Source organism: Durio zibethinus, chromosome 5 (assembly GCF_047325235.1).
Source record: "Durio zibethinus cultivar Kanyao isolate XHJ-2024 chromosome 5, ASM4732523v1, whole genome shotgun sequence".
Classification (NCBI taxonomy): domain Eukaryota; kingdom Viridiplantae; phylum Streptophyta; class Magnoliopsida; order Malvales; family Malvaceae; genus Durio; species Durio zibethinus.
Genome location: NC_143166.1, coordinates 1,677,400 through 1,694,585, shown reverse-complemented (window position 1 = coordinate 1,694,585; position 17,186 = coordinate 1,677,400). Strand labels below are relative to the sequence as shown.

Here is a 17,186-nt window from a genome sequence, read left to right as displayed (position 1 = left end):
AAAAATTATCCAAAAGAGGACCAGAAAAATTAATTACCATCACAACAACATGTTTTCTCAATCTAACCAGCTAATTACTAGCTTAATTAAAAGCTAAAACCTCAAGTCAATGTATTTTAATGGTTAACCAGATAAAGATGAATGCTACTTATTAATTTTCTGAGCAGATTCATCTAACCGCATCAAATTGAACCACCGAGATCTCTGATAAAGCACATTCAACTTTATTCACGCCTTGGATTCAGATTTGACACCAACACTCTACTTTAAGTTGAAAAGACAAATACCTAGCATTTTCTATGTCATATCTTCAAACTATAAATTCCGTGTTGATTTCCACTGCAACTAAAGACCAATGCTGCTGCACTTTTGCAGTGACTAAGACAATCACCCCATTGCGGCCATAACCACCCAAAAAGTAAAAAATGAAGGACAACCAAACCATCACCACAGAAGATACCTTTGTTTTTTTATTTGGTAACTAGTATTTTTTTTTTTTTTATAAAAAGACGTCGTAATTTGAGATAAGAGAAGGGAAAGAGTTGTTGTCCCGTAAAAGATTTAATATCAATGATATTGGCATATTATAACTTAGCATTCTTAATATTCAATATGTTATCCAGATTATTACATTGGAGCTTCGCCCCACACTTGAACCATCCTTCATAAATAATAGGTACAGCAAAATATAGGATTTGCTTATTTTCTATTCTTATCAGTTATATGAGAAGATATGGAGTCTTTAATCAAAGTTAAAACAATCAAAGCATCCAACCAGGGATGAATTCACTTGGTGCAGAGGGTGTAGCAGTGGCCTGATCTGTTACAGTAGGATTGTAACTGTGCCAAGAAAAGTTGAAGAAAAAATGACATTAGCAGGAAAGAATCTATCGACTATCAAAACCTTAGTTGTCAAAAGGAAACCAATGAAGAACTAGATATAAGATAAGTTACCCAATCTGCAGAGAACTGTTGCATTGTAAAGGCTCAAAAAATCCCTCTGACTGAGGAGGTGGGTGGTTGTACGGAATACTTTGCTCCCCAATTTCCCATGATGATTGTAGTGTTGAAGTACTTTCATCCAACTGGCAAAGCAGGACAACAAAAAAAGAATCACATTTATTTTTGTTACCAATGCAAAATTTTCTTCACAAAAAATGGTGTATGAGAAACACCAATAAAGCTCATTATGCAAGCATACGGCATATAGTCAGTACAAATCACTTAAGATTCTTGTAGATCCAAACCAAAAGGATATCACATTGGAGCCATAGATAGGGTGTTCCAAATCTAAGAAATATGCTGGATGAAACCTTGTATCTATCTATTTTTATCAGAATTTTTAAAATTATTTCATTAAAACAAACACTTGAATTAAGCTGGCTTTTACCTTCCTTTTCAGGATTCTGTTGGTTTCCAGTAGGATTTCTTCCTGTTCAAAGAACACAAGCATGATGATATCTGGATAACAGAAAGTACAAAAATATCTTCTACAACTAACAATAAAAAAGAATCTTCATTTGTATTAATTATATACCTTTCTTTGAAGTTCAGAAAGTTGGTCAAACATAAATTGCATCTGCATACATTAAAAAGAATAAATTTCAGCAAGAGATAGATTGAATACTTGAAGCAGTTTTGGTTGTTTCATGGAAACTGAATATGATATACGGTGATCCCTGTGGTTTTGCATAATTATAAATTTCTCTTCCGCAATTAGGCCATTGAAGAAAACTGGAACCATGAACCATGTTTTCAGCATATTGATGCATAGGTGAACAAGCATGAAACATGAACAACGCCTTTTTATTAGGTAATAAATGCCAAAAAGAAGTGCTTCTATGAAGTACTAACCCCACGTCCACTACCCTTGCAAAAATGTTGCCTGTTATTAAAATTAAAGCTGAATTGCAAATAAATGACACCTAATGTCATGTCTTGTCTTGTTAACTAGTCTTGTCTCTCATGGTTTAAAAGGAAATGAAACGGACAAGTTTATAAAACCAGAACCCTGAATTTCCAATCCCTAGTGCTTCATTTAGAAACATGATTGACATGGTAAATTTGCAAATAGTTTCTCATGTAAATTGTGAGGATTATGATGGATAATAGATGAAGTACATATTTAATCTTATTTGGCTTTTGTTGCTAATGAAGAAAGCATTATTTCCAACTTCCACAATCTCATCCCCAACTGTTCCCAAAAAGAAGGGCAAGAAAATGGGAGGGGGAGCAACAAAAACACTCACTCATTTCTAACTGAGAATGAAAAGTGATTAATTCAATTATATAATCCATTGTCCCATAGGGTTATAGCTTCTTAGAAAGTTCATTGCCTGAATTTAATTTGGTGATATAAAATCACCTAACTGAGAGCAACAAGAAGCATTGAAACTATTAATAACAATGAAAGAAGAAGTTAATTTTGAATACCTTTGATGACCTGATTTGCTTCAATGAGAAGTCCAACTGATGCTCAAGCTGCTCCAGTTCCTTCGAGCCCAAGTCTCCTAAATCTTCCCCAAGAAAATGTCTACGAAATACACAGTATATATATTCACAAGAATCAAGTCTACTCTCTCCACATAGGCTCCATAAGATTCAGACAACTATCTACACTTGAACAAGCAACTTATTTTATAGATAAATTATTGGGAGACAGTTTAAAACTGTGTGTTTTGTTGGTTATATTACCTCTGTGAATGTTGAAGGACCTCAACTTTTGCTTTGAGCTTCAAATATTCCTGGTATTTGCTCTGCTTGATGACATGCAGCACTTTTAGATTTTGTCAAACTTGATTCATATAACAAGTGAGAAATTTTAGTCGATCAAAGATTTAAAAAAAAAAAAAAAAAAGTTCTGGAATTCGAAACCCAATGCCTACAACCTAATCTCCTATTTCCCGGCCGTAGCTGCTATGTACCAAAAAATGGGAAAAACAGTTGCATTGGAGAAATTTTGTTTTTATTCTTCTAGCTGGGTTTTTCTTTAGAATCTGAGCACTTAATGCCCGGATTTAAAGTTTCTTTCCTGCATGGTGCCAATGAATGAATTATGAGTCCCGGAAGCCTAGGCTGAACAGAAGAGATTAACGCACCTGTGTGTCATTTTCTGTTTGACCAGGTTCCAATGCTCCATAGGTGCACCAGTGGTATCTCTCAATTGTCTTAGCCATGCTGCATGCATAAACAAGGCCAGGGAATTAAGGAAGTCAGGATGACAAATCTAAACATCAATGGCAGCATATAAATAGAAACTTTTAGATGGAGTTTATCGAATAGTGTTCCCTAATTCATCAAAATTTGCTAACAAGGCACGAATCCTCCTGCAAGGGAAAAAAAAAAAAACTAAGTGCAGAAAGGCTCTCTGCATTCAGTAGAATATTACATGCTGGCCAAAGTAGTAACAGAAGTCCAAAGAAGATATAAACAGGTTATAGTAAACAGGGATAGATGGTTGCCTCCATCACTATATGATGGATTTATGCTTTATTTAGGAGAATTAAAGGAGAGGAAATGAAGAGAAAGAAGAAGTAAAGGAAAAAAGGGGAATGTTCTTTTTATTTGGGTACAAAATGGAAAAGATTTAGGAGGAATTTTTGGGTAAATTTTTTTTATTAAAAATGATCAAATAAAAATTAAATTTGAAAATTAAAACTAATAAATTGATAAAATTCAATGAAAAAAAATCAATAATAAGAATAAATTCAATTAAAAACAACATATAATCACAAAATTTGATAGATGTTCATTGAACTGTGAAAACTTAGTTAGAATTTTTAATGAAAATTTTCTATTTAAATAAAGTATCAAACATATTCAAATTACTTGAAATTTTGTATACTTCATTTATTTAACAAAATCTTTTAATTTATCAATTTTAAATTTAATTTTTATTTGATCATTTTTTATATAAAAAAAAAAACTCACAAATTTCACTTAAAAATTTTCATTTAAGTTTCTCCCACAAAAAAGAAAAGGCATGATACCAATTTTATTTGATTATAGAGGGGGAAAGGGTAAGAAATGATAAAATATCATATTATTTCCGATTATATGTTCTTTTTTTGAAACATCACATGATATGTTTATATTTTATAACCATTTTTTTTTTATTATTATTATGTTTATACAATGAAAGATCTTCAGATAAATTTTTGGTTAGTAATTAATAATTTTGGAGATCATAAATCACCTTACTTACTTGGTAACAAAAAGAATCAGTGATTAATTATTTTGTAGAAAGTACCAAAAAAATCATATTATAGTATTCAAGAGTTAATAATTTCAATTTTTTATTATTTTTTATACAATACACACAGAAAAACATACACATGTCTATGCATGGAGTAAATAGAGCTTCCCTATAGTGTAAAGTGCTACATTTTTCATAGCAAATTACTTGCAATAACATATGAAACTTAACATAATACTATGACTTGTGTGCTCTTGCAGTGTTTGAGATTTGTCACTCTGATGCTACACTTGGATGAGGAATTTTAATAAGGGATTTCATTTGTTAAGAGATTTTTTAAATTTTAAAATTAAAATATTTTGCTTGGAAAAATAAAATTGGGAATTATCAAAATTTTTAGAATTTGAATGAAGAATTTTGAAGGATTCAAATTTTCTTTTCAAATTTCACCTAAAGAGATGGAATTTGTGAAATTATTTGATTTTATAGTAATTAAAAAGATAACGTTTTCTATGTTTTTTTATTTACGCAACTTTGGTTTTTTCAATTTTAACAACAAGAACTCATTTTAATTTTTAGAAGTTTCTATATTGTTATAAATATCTAAATATTTTTACAAATCTAATGATGCTCATATTACATATATTTTTTAATATTTTTCTTTTCTATCTCTAATATCATTATGTATTTATTAAAATTTGTAAATACCCTATTTGATTTGGGCCCGAAATAATTGGGCCCAAACCAATTAGACCCAAACCAACTGGATCTAATTTGATCAAACCTCAAATCAAGCTCAATGCAATTATTATTATTATTATTATTATTATTATTATTATTATTATTATTATTATTATTATTATTATTATTATTATTGTATTTATCTTATGTATTTTTTTTCTTTCATTTGTTTTTAATATATTCTTTTAAGTAATTATCTTTGTTTATTATTTTTAGGATTAACTTATCTTATTATTATCTATTTTAAAAAAAAGTAGAAATGGTAGAAACTTAGTTAGGGAAGGATTTAATCAGTTGGATAAAAGGTTTTCTTAAAAATAACAGAATTTAGTCTCAATCCAACTATCAGAAGTTTAATCTGACTTGAAGAACCGTTTAGACTAAGGTTCTCATCTATAAATAGATTCTAATTGACACAAGAAATGACACGCCAAAATCAAAGGCAAAAATAAAGGAAGCAATCAAGTCCAAATTTTAGTTTTTTAGAAAAGTTTTTGGTACAAGTTTTGTTTTAGTTTTGAAAAAGTTTGATTTGGCCTTTCTAAGGTCCAATTGGTGATTTTTGAGGAGTTTTATAAGTTTCTAAAAGATTCTAGAAATTTTGAGAATCTGTTGAATTTTTTTATGCTATTTTTCAGAATCCAACGTATATTTAATAGGAGTTCATCTAGTCTTAAAGAGAGAGAACAGAAGAAAAAATAGGAGGAAAAAGAAAAGGCTAGGGAGATCTAAAGGAAAAAGAGAATTTTTAGCTTTTTATACTTATTAAAAACGGTGTTGTTTTGAATATTAAAAAAGGTTTAAGGATTCGCAAGTTTTCATTCAAGTTAACCCGATCCAAGTGCCACAACTTGCAAACCCATAAAGTGACTTGCTCCCAGCCTCCTTAGCTCCAGCCAAGTCGAGCTGAGTTAGTGAACCAACCTAGCTGGACCCGTTTTTCTGTAGGAGTGCCAAACAAACCAGCTAAGTCGAGCCTATTAATTTTTGTATTTGTTTCATTTATTATTTTTATGGTTTTCATTTATTTATTTATTTCATCATTCATTTATTTTTTTTGAAATATTTTTGCATGGTTTAATTTTTAGGAAATTTTTGGGAAAATTTAAAATTTAAAACATAAATTTTTAAATAAAATTTGGGGAATTAATACTAATTATCAAATGATGAAATTTTTTAGAAATTGCAAATGGTTAATTTCTATAAAATTTTTAGGTGAGAAATTTTTTCTCAATTTAACCCAAATGGAGGAAAATTTAGATAAAAATTCAATAATAATAATTAATATTATTTTTAATTTTTTTAAAAAATAAAAAATAAAAAAATTAATAAAAATTTAGGATTGAATTAACTATTACCCAAGGATGAAATTCTTAAAGATTTCAAATGCTAAATTTTCTAAAAATCTCTAAGTGAGGAATCTCTAGATTTGACCAAAACAGTGGAATAATTTAGATAAAATTTCAATAAAAGTAATTGTATTCTTTTTCAAATAAAAAAAATTAAAAATTAAAAATATAACTTAAAATTTTGAGTGAAAATATTTGACAATTTTCCAATGATGATTTATTTAAAAAATTACAAATTGTTGAATTTTCATAAGATTTTTAGGTGAAAGATTTTTTCTAAATACATTCCAAATGGTGAAAAAATTTAAATGAGACTTCAAAAAATAATCATCATATTATTTTTTTCCAAAAATTAAGAAACTAATAAGACTTTAAATTCTAAATAAACCCAAACGATGAAAAATTAAGAAATAGAAATAAAAATAAAAAATAAATTCTGATGATGAAATTCTTAATAATCGTAAATAGATGATTATCTAAGAGATTTTTAGGTGAGAAAATTTCTCTAATTTAAGCCCAAATGGTGAAAAAAATTATATGTATTTCAAATAAAAATTTGATTAAGCTTTCTAATGATGAAATCTCTTTAAAAAAGCAGATGAGATTCTTGAATACTTTTGAGGTGAGAAAATATTTTTAAAAATTATACCAAATTGATGAAAAAATTTTAAGAATTATCTCCAATATTTAAATATCAAAATTAAGACCATTAAAATTGTAAACTTTATGATAGTTTAACATAAAATGGTATTGTCCTTTATATGAGCATGTGGGGATATTATAACCTTCTCTATATGTAATTGAATTCCCAAACTATGTTTTAATTAGTAGACTAGAATTTATTCTTTAAGGATCTTTAGTCAAGCTTAAGAGCTCCTTAAAAAGATAAATTCATTAAACGATCAATCATACCTAGATAAAATATTGGTGGTGACTTTTTAGATTGTGTCTAGTAATAGATCCACAAATCTATATGTTATGACATAATTTCTTTTATCTTATCAAATTCCAATATTTAAAATTTTTTTCTAAAATATAATTATCCAAATAATATAATTAAAAATTATATTATTTTAAATAAATGCATTTCAAAATGCTAACATTCTAAAATTTTTTTAAATTTTCAAAATTTTCCATCCTAACACATTAGGGTTGTTTTATATATTGGTGTTAATGGGGTTCTCGTTTGGAGGTTGAGTTTCAAATCATTGCAAGGATGCTTCTATTCCGATTTATGCCTTAGTTGGAGAGTTTGTCTGTTAGGCTAAGTCTTTTTAATATTGGTTTATTCCCTTGTCTTGTAAGTCTTTTGCTTTTGTATTAAATCCTTTACCATAATGTTTAGTTTGAAACCCCATTTTATTAAATGTCAAAATTGAGAACTTAAATATATATATATATATATTATGATTTATAGATACCCAATTTGATCCAGGCCCGATCAATTGGGCCTGGTCCAAATGAGTAAGTCTATTTTATTTTTTATTTTGTATTTTATATTTTTATCTTATTTTTATTTTATTTTTATTATTTTTATTTTATTTTTATTTTTTTATATATATATTTTTCTTTTATGATTATCTTATGTATTTATTATTTATTTATTTATTATTTATTTATTTATTATTACTATTTATTAATATATGTATATCTTTATTATTATTACTATTTTGTTTCTTTTTCTTTCTTTTCTATTAATATTTATATATATTTATCTGATTATATATTATAATTTATCTATTATTTATTTTTAGTTATATGTTAATATTATTATTTATTTGATTATTTTTTTAAATTATCTACTAACATTTTTATTTTTTTTTATTTTTTTGGCTGAAACTTGAAGAATCCTACCTTGAATGAGGATTTAATCAGAGTCCATATTGGATTCAATGATTGAATCCCAATCCAAGGAGGAGTTGGGATTGATCAGAAACTCTTCTGATCAATCCCTATAAAAGGACCCACGGATCAAAGGAAAAATATACAGAAAAGAGTTACTGGCTGAGAGAAAAGGCAGACACAGAGAAGATTTAAAAGCTAAAAGGGTTTTGGTGCGTTTAGAATAGCTCTAGGAATCGGTAGGAATTTTTAGAGAATTTTTACGAATTTTTTTTCAAAAATTTTTGGAAAATTTTCAGATTTCGGTTGAATTTTTTGACAAATGTTGAATTTTTCGGTGATTATTCCGATCAAGTTTGAATTTTTCGACTAGCTGCCCAATTTTTGATAAAATTTTCAAAAATCGACCAACTTTTCGATGAACTTACGATGAAAAACTCAGATTCCGACGAAAAATTTTTAGAATCCGATTAATATTCAACCGGAGTTCTTCGGGTTCTAGAGAGAAGGGAGAGAAGAACGAAGGAAAGAGAGAGAAAAAAAGAAGGGCTTCTGCTAAAAAAATCAACTTTTAGCCTTATATACCCTCCCCAAAATGACGTCGTTTCTGCGTTAAGTAAACTAGAAGATCCGCGCGTTTTGCCAAGATCAGACCCGACCCAAGCGTCGACCCGCTTTCAACCCGAGTGCGAGCCGTTTCTCGAGTCGAGCCGTTTCTTCGAGCCGTTTTTCTTTCTTAAGCTGAGTCGTCAACCGTGCCATTTTCAGGTTTTTTTTTATTTTTTTTATATATTTATTATTATTATTATTTATTGATTAGATTAGATTTGTTTAATATTTTTTCTCTCTATTTTTATTTATTTTACTTTCTTTTTATTTTTAATTTTTTTATTATTCTTTTTCTTTAAATAAAATTCAAAAAAATATTTTTGAAGAAAAGTTGAAAATATCAATTTTTCTTGAAAATCAGCTTTTTAAAAAAATGTTTTGAGGAAAAGTTGAAAGTATCAATTTTTTTCGAAATTAAAGTTTCCAAAAAAAAATTTTTGGGAAAAAGTTGAAAGTATCAATTTTTCTTAAAAATAAATTTTCATAAAAGGTTTTTTTTTTTAGGAAAAGTTGAAAATATCAATTTTCCTCGAAATTAAAGTTTTCAAAAAATATTTTTGAGAAAAAGTTGAAAGTATCAATTTTCCTTAAAAATAAATTCTCAAGAAAGGTTTTTTTGAGGAAAAGTTGAAAATATCAAATTTTCTCGAAATTAAAATTTCAAGAAAAAATATTTTGGGAAAAAGTTGAAAGTATCAATTTTTTCTTGTACAAAAGCGATCATTTTTTTTTCCTTTTTTTTTCTTTGGAGTTTTTAATGTTAAATAATCGGACGATGGAGCCTCTGCAAGTGAAATAGTAGTTTTCTTGTATACTCTTGAGGTGAGGAAATTTTTTTAATTTTTTGCTAAAAGTATTAGAGTCAATTGAGAATAATTTTTAATAATTAATTACTTGGTAAAATTTTAAGGCTTATTGGATAACATAAAATTAAGCTGGTACCATCTTTTGATGGGCATTGTGAGGGTGTTATAACTTTCCTCACACGTAACTGAACTCTCGAACCTTGTTCTGGTTAGTAGACCTGAACCTATTCTTTTAGAGACCCTTAAACTTAAGTGTTCCCTGAAAGGATAGATTCCTTAAGTGGCCAATCACACCTAGATAAAAAAGATTGATGGCGACTTTTAAGTCAATGTCTAGCGATGGATCCCTGGATCTAGACGTTATGACAACTTGGCGACTCCGTTAGGGAAACTCTGAGAGTCAGGCCAGCAAATAATTTGTGTTATCCAAAAGCCTAATAAAATTGAACCTTTTTGTATATATGTGTTGTTATTCATTCATGTTTATTTACTTTGTTAATTATGTCATTCATATGCATGTGCATAACATGAGCTCTATACCTGAGTTTCGTCCCTCTAGGAGGGAGTAAAGTACCTATTACTTTCGTAAGGTCTAATGCCTCCGCAGTAGCTAGCGAAATACTCCCACTCAAATTAAATATTTTTCGCTCATAGCCTATAATGGGTGAGAATTAGGGTGCCTTACTAGTCTGTGATGGACAAAGATGTAAGAAGCAATTTGAGAACCTTTAGACTTTGACCTTAAACCACATATTAATAATAAATTGAAGAAAAAAGGAAAAAAATATGAAAAAAGGAAAAAAGGAAAAAAATATGAAAAAAGGAAAAAAGGAAAAAAAAAAGTGAATGAAAAAAGAGGACTCAAGGCGAAAACCCTAAAAGGGCGGTTTGAGTCATAGGGAATTTGTCTAAATTGAAAACTTGAAAAGACAGCTTAGATAAGGAAAATACGGCATCGAATTTAAAAATTCGCTGGCATGGAGACTAGCAAATTCGAAGGAGCTTCAAGTTGTTAAATACATCAGAGGGTTAGATTTTCAGAAAAAAAAAATCTTGAGATGTGTTATCATGATTATTCGATTGTTCATTTTGGGCTTTGTCCCCATACTTATCCTTGTTATTCTCCCTTGGCCAAAATTAGCCAACATTTTTGCTAATAAAAGACATTATATTTCACTCTTTGTGTTTTTTTTTTTTTAGTGACTGTTTCTCAACCATTTTTATTCTTTTCTTTTTAATACCCTACAATGGAAGAAATGTGCAAATGCATTCTTACTTTTTGAGTTTGAAATAATTATTGATGAATGAATAATGGCATGAAAGATTTTTACATTACATTGAATAAGTCAAGAATGATAAAGGCAGGATTGAGATGTTCAGTTCCTGATAATGACATTGAATTTGGAAAGAGATTTTTTACAGAAAGAATGTGAGTGGAAGAGATGATTGAGAGTTATACTGGCTCGATCTTAGAAGAGTAGTGTAATTGGGTCTTTGAAGAATCAAGGGTTCGGGGTCTAAGAAAAAAGCTTGAGAAACTTGAGTACCATAATTAAATAGGAAGTAATTAACCAACATTTGCATAACATGCATTGAATCTCATATGCATTGCATAGCATATACTACATAAATTCAAGAAGCATGGGTATTCCAAAAGCTCACATAGAAAAGACAGATGTGAAGATATTTTCAAATTTGAGAAAAAGCTTGTCAGGTAAGTTTCTAATGCTTGAAATATGATGTCTCTTGGTATCATGGTTTATTTATAAGACCTTTGGGCATAATCTCCTGAAATTCCTTCAAACACGATTTTTAACTCTTTTGGACATGATTGTCAATGAGTCATTTATTTTTCAAAGTTGTTGACCCTCTGATTAGAGGAGTCATTTACTCTTCAAAAGTCATTGAGCCTCTGTTTAGAGGAGCTTTATTTATTCTTCAAAAGTCGTTGAGCCTCTGTTTAGAATAGCTTTATTTATTTTTTAAAATCGTTGAGCCTCTGATTAGAGGAGCTTTATTCATTTTCAAAGTCGTTGAGCCTCTAATTAGAGGAGCATCTTTTATGTTTTTTAAAGTCGTTGAGCCTCTGCTTATAGGAGTTTTGATCAAATCTTAAACACAAAAAAAATGAAAAAAAAATATCGAGTTGAGTCTTGATTGGGTATCTACATCTTTGTTCAATTTCTGTTTCATAGAAAATGTGCAAAAAGGGGTAGCTGTAAACACCCAATTTGATCCAGGTCCAGATCAATTGGGCCTGGTCCAAATGGGTAAGCCCATTTTATATTTTTATTTTGTATTTTATATTTTTATTTTATTTTTATTTTATTTATATTATTATTTTTTTATTTTATATATATATTTCTTTTATGATTATCTTATGTATTTATTATTTATTTATTTATTATTACTATTTATTAATATATATCTTTATTATTATTATTATTTTGTTTCTTTTTCTTTCTTTTTTGTTAATATTTATATATATATTTATCTGATTATATATTATAATTTATCTATTATTTATTTTTAGTTATCTATTAATATTATTATTTATCTGATTATTTTTTTAAATTATCTATTAACATTTTTTATTTTTTTTTCTTTTTTTGGCTGAAACTTAAAGAATCTTATCGTGAATGGGGATTCAATCAGATTCTATATTGGATTCAATGATTGAATCCCAATCCAAGGAGAAGTTGGGATTGATAAAAAATTATTCTGATCAATCCCTATAAAAGGACCCACGAATCAAAGAAAAAATACACAGAAAAAGAGTTACTGGCTGAGAGAAAAGGTAGACACAGAAAAGATTTAAAAGCTAAAAGGATTTTGGTGCGTTTAGAATAGCTCTAGGAATCGGTAGGAATTTTTGGAGAATTTTTACGAATTTTTTTTCTGAAAATTTTTGAAAAATTTTCAGATTTCGATTGAATTTTTTGGCAAAGATTGAATTTTTAGGTGACTATTCCGGCCAAGTTTAAATTTTTCGATCAGCTACCCAGTTTTCGACAAAATTTCTAAACACCGACAACTTTTTGATGAACTTTCAGCGAAAAACTCAGATTTCGACGAAAATTTTCAGAATCTGGTGAATATTCAACAGGAGTTCTTCGAGTTCTAGAGAGAAAGGAGAGAAGAAAAAAGGGATGAGAGAGAAGAGGAGAAGGGCTTCTATTAAAAAAACTGACCTTCAGCCTTATATACTCTAAAAAACGACGTCGTTTCTGCGTTAAGTAAACCAGAGGATCCGCGCGTTTTGTCAAGATTCGACCCGACCCGAGCGTCGACTCGCTTTTGACCCACGTTCAACTCGAGTGCGAGCCATTTCCCGAGAGGAGTCGAGCCGAGTCGAGCAACGTCTCCGAGCCATTTTTCTTTCTTAAGTCGAGCTGTCAGTCGAGTCGTTTTCAGGTTTTTTTTTTCATTTTATTTTTTATATATTTATTTATTTATTATTATTATTTATTGATTATATTAGATTTGTTTAATATTTGTTCTCTCTATTTTTATTTATTTTACTTTATTTTATTTTTATTTTTATTATTATTTTTCTTTAAATAAAATTCAAAAAAATATTTTTGAGGAAAAGTTGAAAGTATCAATTTTTCTTGAAAATAAGCTTTCTAAAAAAATGTTTTAAGGAAAAGTTGAAAGTATCAATTTTTCTCGAAATTAAAATTTTCAAAAAAATATTTTTGGGAAAAAGTTGAAAGTATCAATTTTTCTTAAAAATAAATTTTTAAAAAAGGTTTTTTTTTAGGAAAAGTTAAAAGTATCAATTTTCCTCAAAATTAAAGTTTTCAAAAAATATTTTTGAGAAAAAGTTGAAAGTATCAATTTTCCTTAAAAATAAATTCTCAAGAAAGGTTTTTCTGAGAAAAAGTTGAAAGTATCAATTTTTTCTTGTACAAAAGCGATCATTTTTCTTTTCCTTTTTATTTCTTTTAATGTTAAATAATCCGACGATTGAGCCTCCGCAAGTGAAACATTAGTTTTCTTACATACTTTTGAGGTGAGAAAATTTTTTCAATTTTCTGCTAAAAGTATTAGAGTCAATTGAGAATAATTTTCAATAGTTAATTACTTGGTAAAATTTTAAGACTTATTTGATAACACAAAATTAAGCTGGTACCATCTTTTGATGGGCGTTGTGAGGGTGCTATAACCTTCCTCATACGTAACCGAACTCCCGAACCTTGTTCTGATTAGTAGACCTAAACCTATTCTTTTAGGGACCTTTAAACTTAGGCGTTCCCTAAAAGGATAGATTCCTTAGGTAGCCAATCACACCTAGATAAAAAAGATTGGTGGCGACTCTTTAAGTCAATGTCTAGCGATGAATTTTCGGATCTAGACGTTATGACATGATTTATAATTAATTGTCAAGTTTTTAGGGGGAAATGCATATATAAAACGGATATAGGATGTAACAGTCTAAGAACAAAGAAAAAGACTGTAAGTGTTAGGAAACAAATTTAAACTTATTAGATACCACCTGTTAAAGGTAAAGACATAAAACAATTGAGTTAAGTTCCAAATTTATTGTCCTAAAATTTCAAACCTCGTACTATATATTGTTCTAGAGATGAAATAAGCACATCTAACTCTACCTCAGCCACAAAGAAATAAACCACTGTTGAGCTACAATATCAATATCTAGACCTTAAGAGCTATGACAAAATGTTTATCACCAACAATTTGATCAATCATAATTAAAAAATGTACAATCTTTTTTAAGCAGTTCTTATAGTAAGTGAACTATATGTATATTAACTATCATCAATTGTTCGGGCACATCACAACAATTAGTGCAAAAATCAATCTTATTAGGCTAGCTTGCTTCTAAAGTAACATCAAATGATTTGAAATCCCACATGCTGGTATAAGGTGAATGGTGTTTGCAAGTAAATCAGCTGCAAAAACTGTCCAAAAAAAAGAAATTTTTTTGAACCCTTCCAATTGAAAAATATACTCTTTCAAGTAATGTCAATGTTGCAAAAACAATTGAGAGGGAAAAGAGATGGAAAAAGAAAAGGAAGTTGGGGAAGAAACACCCAACTTTTGTCTCTCACTGAAGATGGCATGGATTATGATTAAAGCAAGGCTTTAAGGATAGAATATCAGCCATCTTATCCTTCTCATGTGTGAATTAAACAAGAATGGAGAAAGGGAAATTACGAGAGGGAGCTCTGAGAGGCTGCCCTAGGAAAAGCAAAAACTTGAAGTAAGCTTTTAAAAGAAAGCTGAATTTTGGGATGCAAATGGATCTTGTAAAAATGACAAAGAATTATGAAAAATTCAGTCACAACCATAAGAAGACAATGTATTGTCTGTAGAGAATGTGTCATGTATAGTTAAAGATACTGTCAATTAGATCATTTATGCATACATGAAGTACATATATATATATATATGTTCCAAGTTTTAATTCCTAAGAACAAAATGCAATGTCAATTGATAGGATAAAAATACCTGAAAGTTGCACTGGATTATCACATTTAATTAGGAAAAGAAAGAATTTCATATTTCAAAGATATTCAGACTAAATCCAAAAAAATTAATAATAATACCAGTGCTTTTAGAAATTAGAGAATAAATTTCTCAAAATAAAAAAAAAAAAAAGAAATTAGGGAATAAAAATTCACTATGATTGAAGATTTCCATGTTATAAATCCTGTTGATTTAAAAGAAATTAATGGTGCCCTGCAATTTGCCGAATTAATGCATAACTTTAGTAGGTAATTAAAGATAAACAACTAAACAGTAAATTAAAACAATTTCAACCATGTTAATCTTTTTTATATCATTTCAATTTTTTCTTTGAAAGGCAAAAGGAATTTTTACTAAAATTCATATACATAAAAGCAAGTAAAGAAATCACTGCAACAGATAAAAGAAACCAAGGCACATTAACAGTGACTTGATCTTAATAAATAAATGTATGAACCATTGGACATTTTCAAACAAGGAATGGCTGGAAATGCTATTTTCAAACAAGTAATTGAGTTCTGTGAAATTTAATATCTTTCTTGGCACATAAAAAGAAATACTAAACTAATTTATCTCCTAAAATAATTATTTTTGATAATCAAACAAAGTTTTTAGAAATAGTAACATCTTGTTTTAGCAGTTCACAAAACTTGCCAAATAAATCACATATGAAACTATTGTTGGACCAATTAAAAAGAGACACATCAAACACATTCCAGCAACTTATATTCTTGACTAGAAACAAAAGAATCACTTTTTTCCCATGATGTTTCAGAATAGGAAGTTTTTCAATGACATAGATCTCTGAAAACCTCAAATCAACACACAACAACAGCTAAATCAACATATCCATGCCCATCACTCAAAATCAACAATACCAACGCAAGAAAAAATAAATGAAAACAAGAAATCAAAGAAAGAAGATCACCCAGATCCAAATTTTTAAAGAAACAAAGAAAATATATGTGTTGATTGACATTAATATGAAATAAATATATCTAAAGAGGCATTAAAATTACCTAGAAGTGCTGCAAAACTCATAGAGCTTGCCACGGTTAGAGAAAATGATGAGAGCAACCTCAGCATCACAAAGAATTGAAAGCTCATAAGCCTTCTTTAGCAACCCATTCCTTCTCTTTGCAAATGTCACCTGTCGACTTATCTTGTTCTCGATCCTCTTCAACTCCACTCTTCCTCTCCCCATTACCAAAAACAACAAAAATTATATTATAATTCTCTTTCCTTTGTCTTTAAAAAAAACAAAACTATGGTATTTTCAGAAACCCTTTCCTCTTCCTTTAGGGCAAGAAGCTGTTGTTCTTTTTATGAGTATAGGGTGATTCTCATTACATAGCTATTAGGTTTCCATTGTTCCTCCAAATACAAAAGAGAAAGAAGAAGGATCGAGAGAGTGGAAAATGAAAGTGGGGCACTAGCATTTATCTTCATCCAGGGTTTTGCTTTTGTAAGCTTGTTCAGATAAAAGAATAAAACTCCATCGTACTATCACCCACTACAGTTGCTCTATTTCTTTGCTTTTTTATTTTTCTCTTTGCATTTATGGTCAAGCTCCTCATCTCCTCTCTTAGCCTGAATTTTTCTTTCCTTTTTCAGATTTACAGATACAATAATCTTAATTACATATGCCAATTATAATGGTGAGATCGTATAAAAATAATATAAAAGCAATATTATTAAAAATTTTAACAAAAATAAAAATTTTAATAATTTTTTTCAATTATTTTGAGTTGACAACGTGACGTCAACATCAATCATTCAATCTAACATTCCTCACTTTAAGTGTTTTACGTGTCGAAATAACAGCACGGGAAGCATAAGAACAGTGGCCGAGTTTGGAAATCATCTGACAATTATATCCCTATCAATATGTTTGAATTACTAGGTTTTGTAATTTTATAATCGATTAGAAGGGTTTAGGAAATAGGGGTTAGAAAGTAAATTTGAGTGAAGAAGTAGGAATTGTTTCTGACATGGTCCTAAAATCCCAATTGAGATCGTGTCAAACAAAAGAAACAAAAAATTAAAGGCACAAAAAAAACAAAAGTTGGCCCAAGGATGCTTATTTTAGTCGAATCAGATCCACATTTTATATATCATTTTCGAATTTATATGCGATTAGTTGTTAATATA

The 17,186-nt window shown here is 28.8% G+C and overlaps 1 protein-coding gene across 1 annotated transcript; it reads right to left on the bottom strand.

Moving 5' to 3' along the window:
- Positions 1 to 560: 560 nt before the first annotated feature.
- Positions 561 to 16,537, bottom strand: LOC111282115 (agamous-like MADS-box protein MADS2). Its single transcript, XM_089760533.1, has 8 exons — positions 16,055 to 16,537; positions 3,099 to 3,177; positions 2,695 to 2,756; positions 2,434 to 2,533; positions 1,538 to 1,579; positions 1,391 to 1,432; positions 955 to 1,085; positions 561 to 840 (listed from the first exon to the last, which is right to left on the bottom strand). The coding sequence occupies exons 1-8, from the start codon at positions 16,237 to 16,239 to the stop codon at positions 762 to 764; spliced, it is 720 nt and encodes a 239-aa protein (XP_089616659.1). The 5' UTR covers positions 16,240 to 16,537; the 3' UTR covers positions 561 to 761.
- Between the last annotated feature and the right edge of the window lie 649 nt (positions 16,538 to 17,186).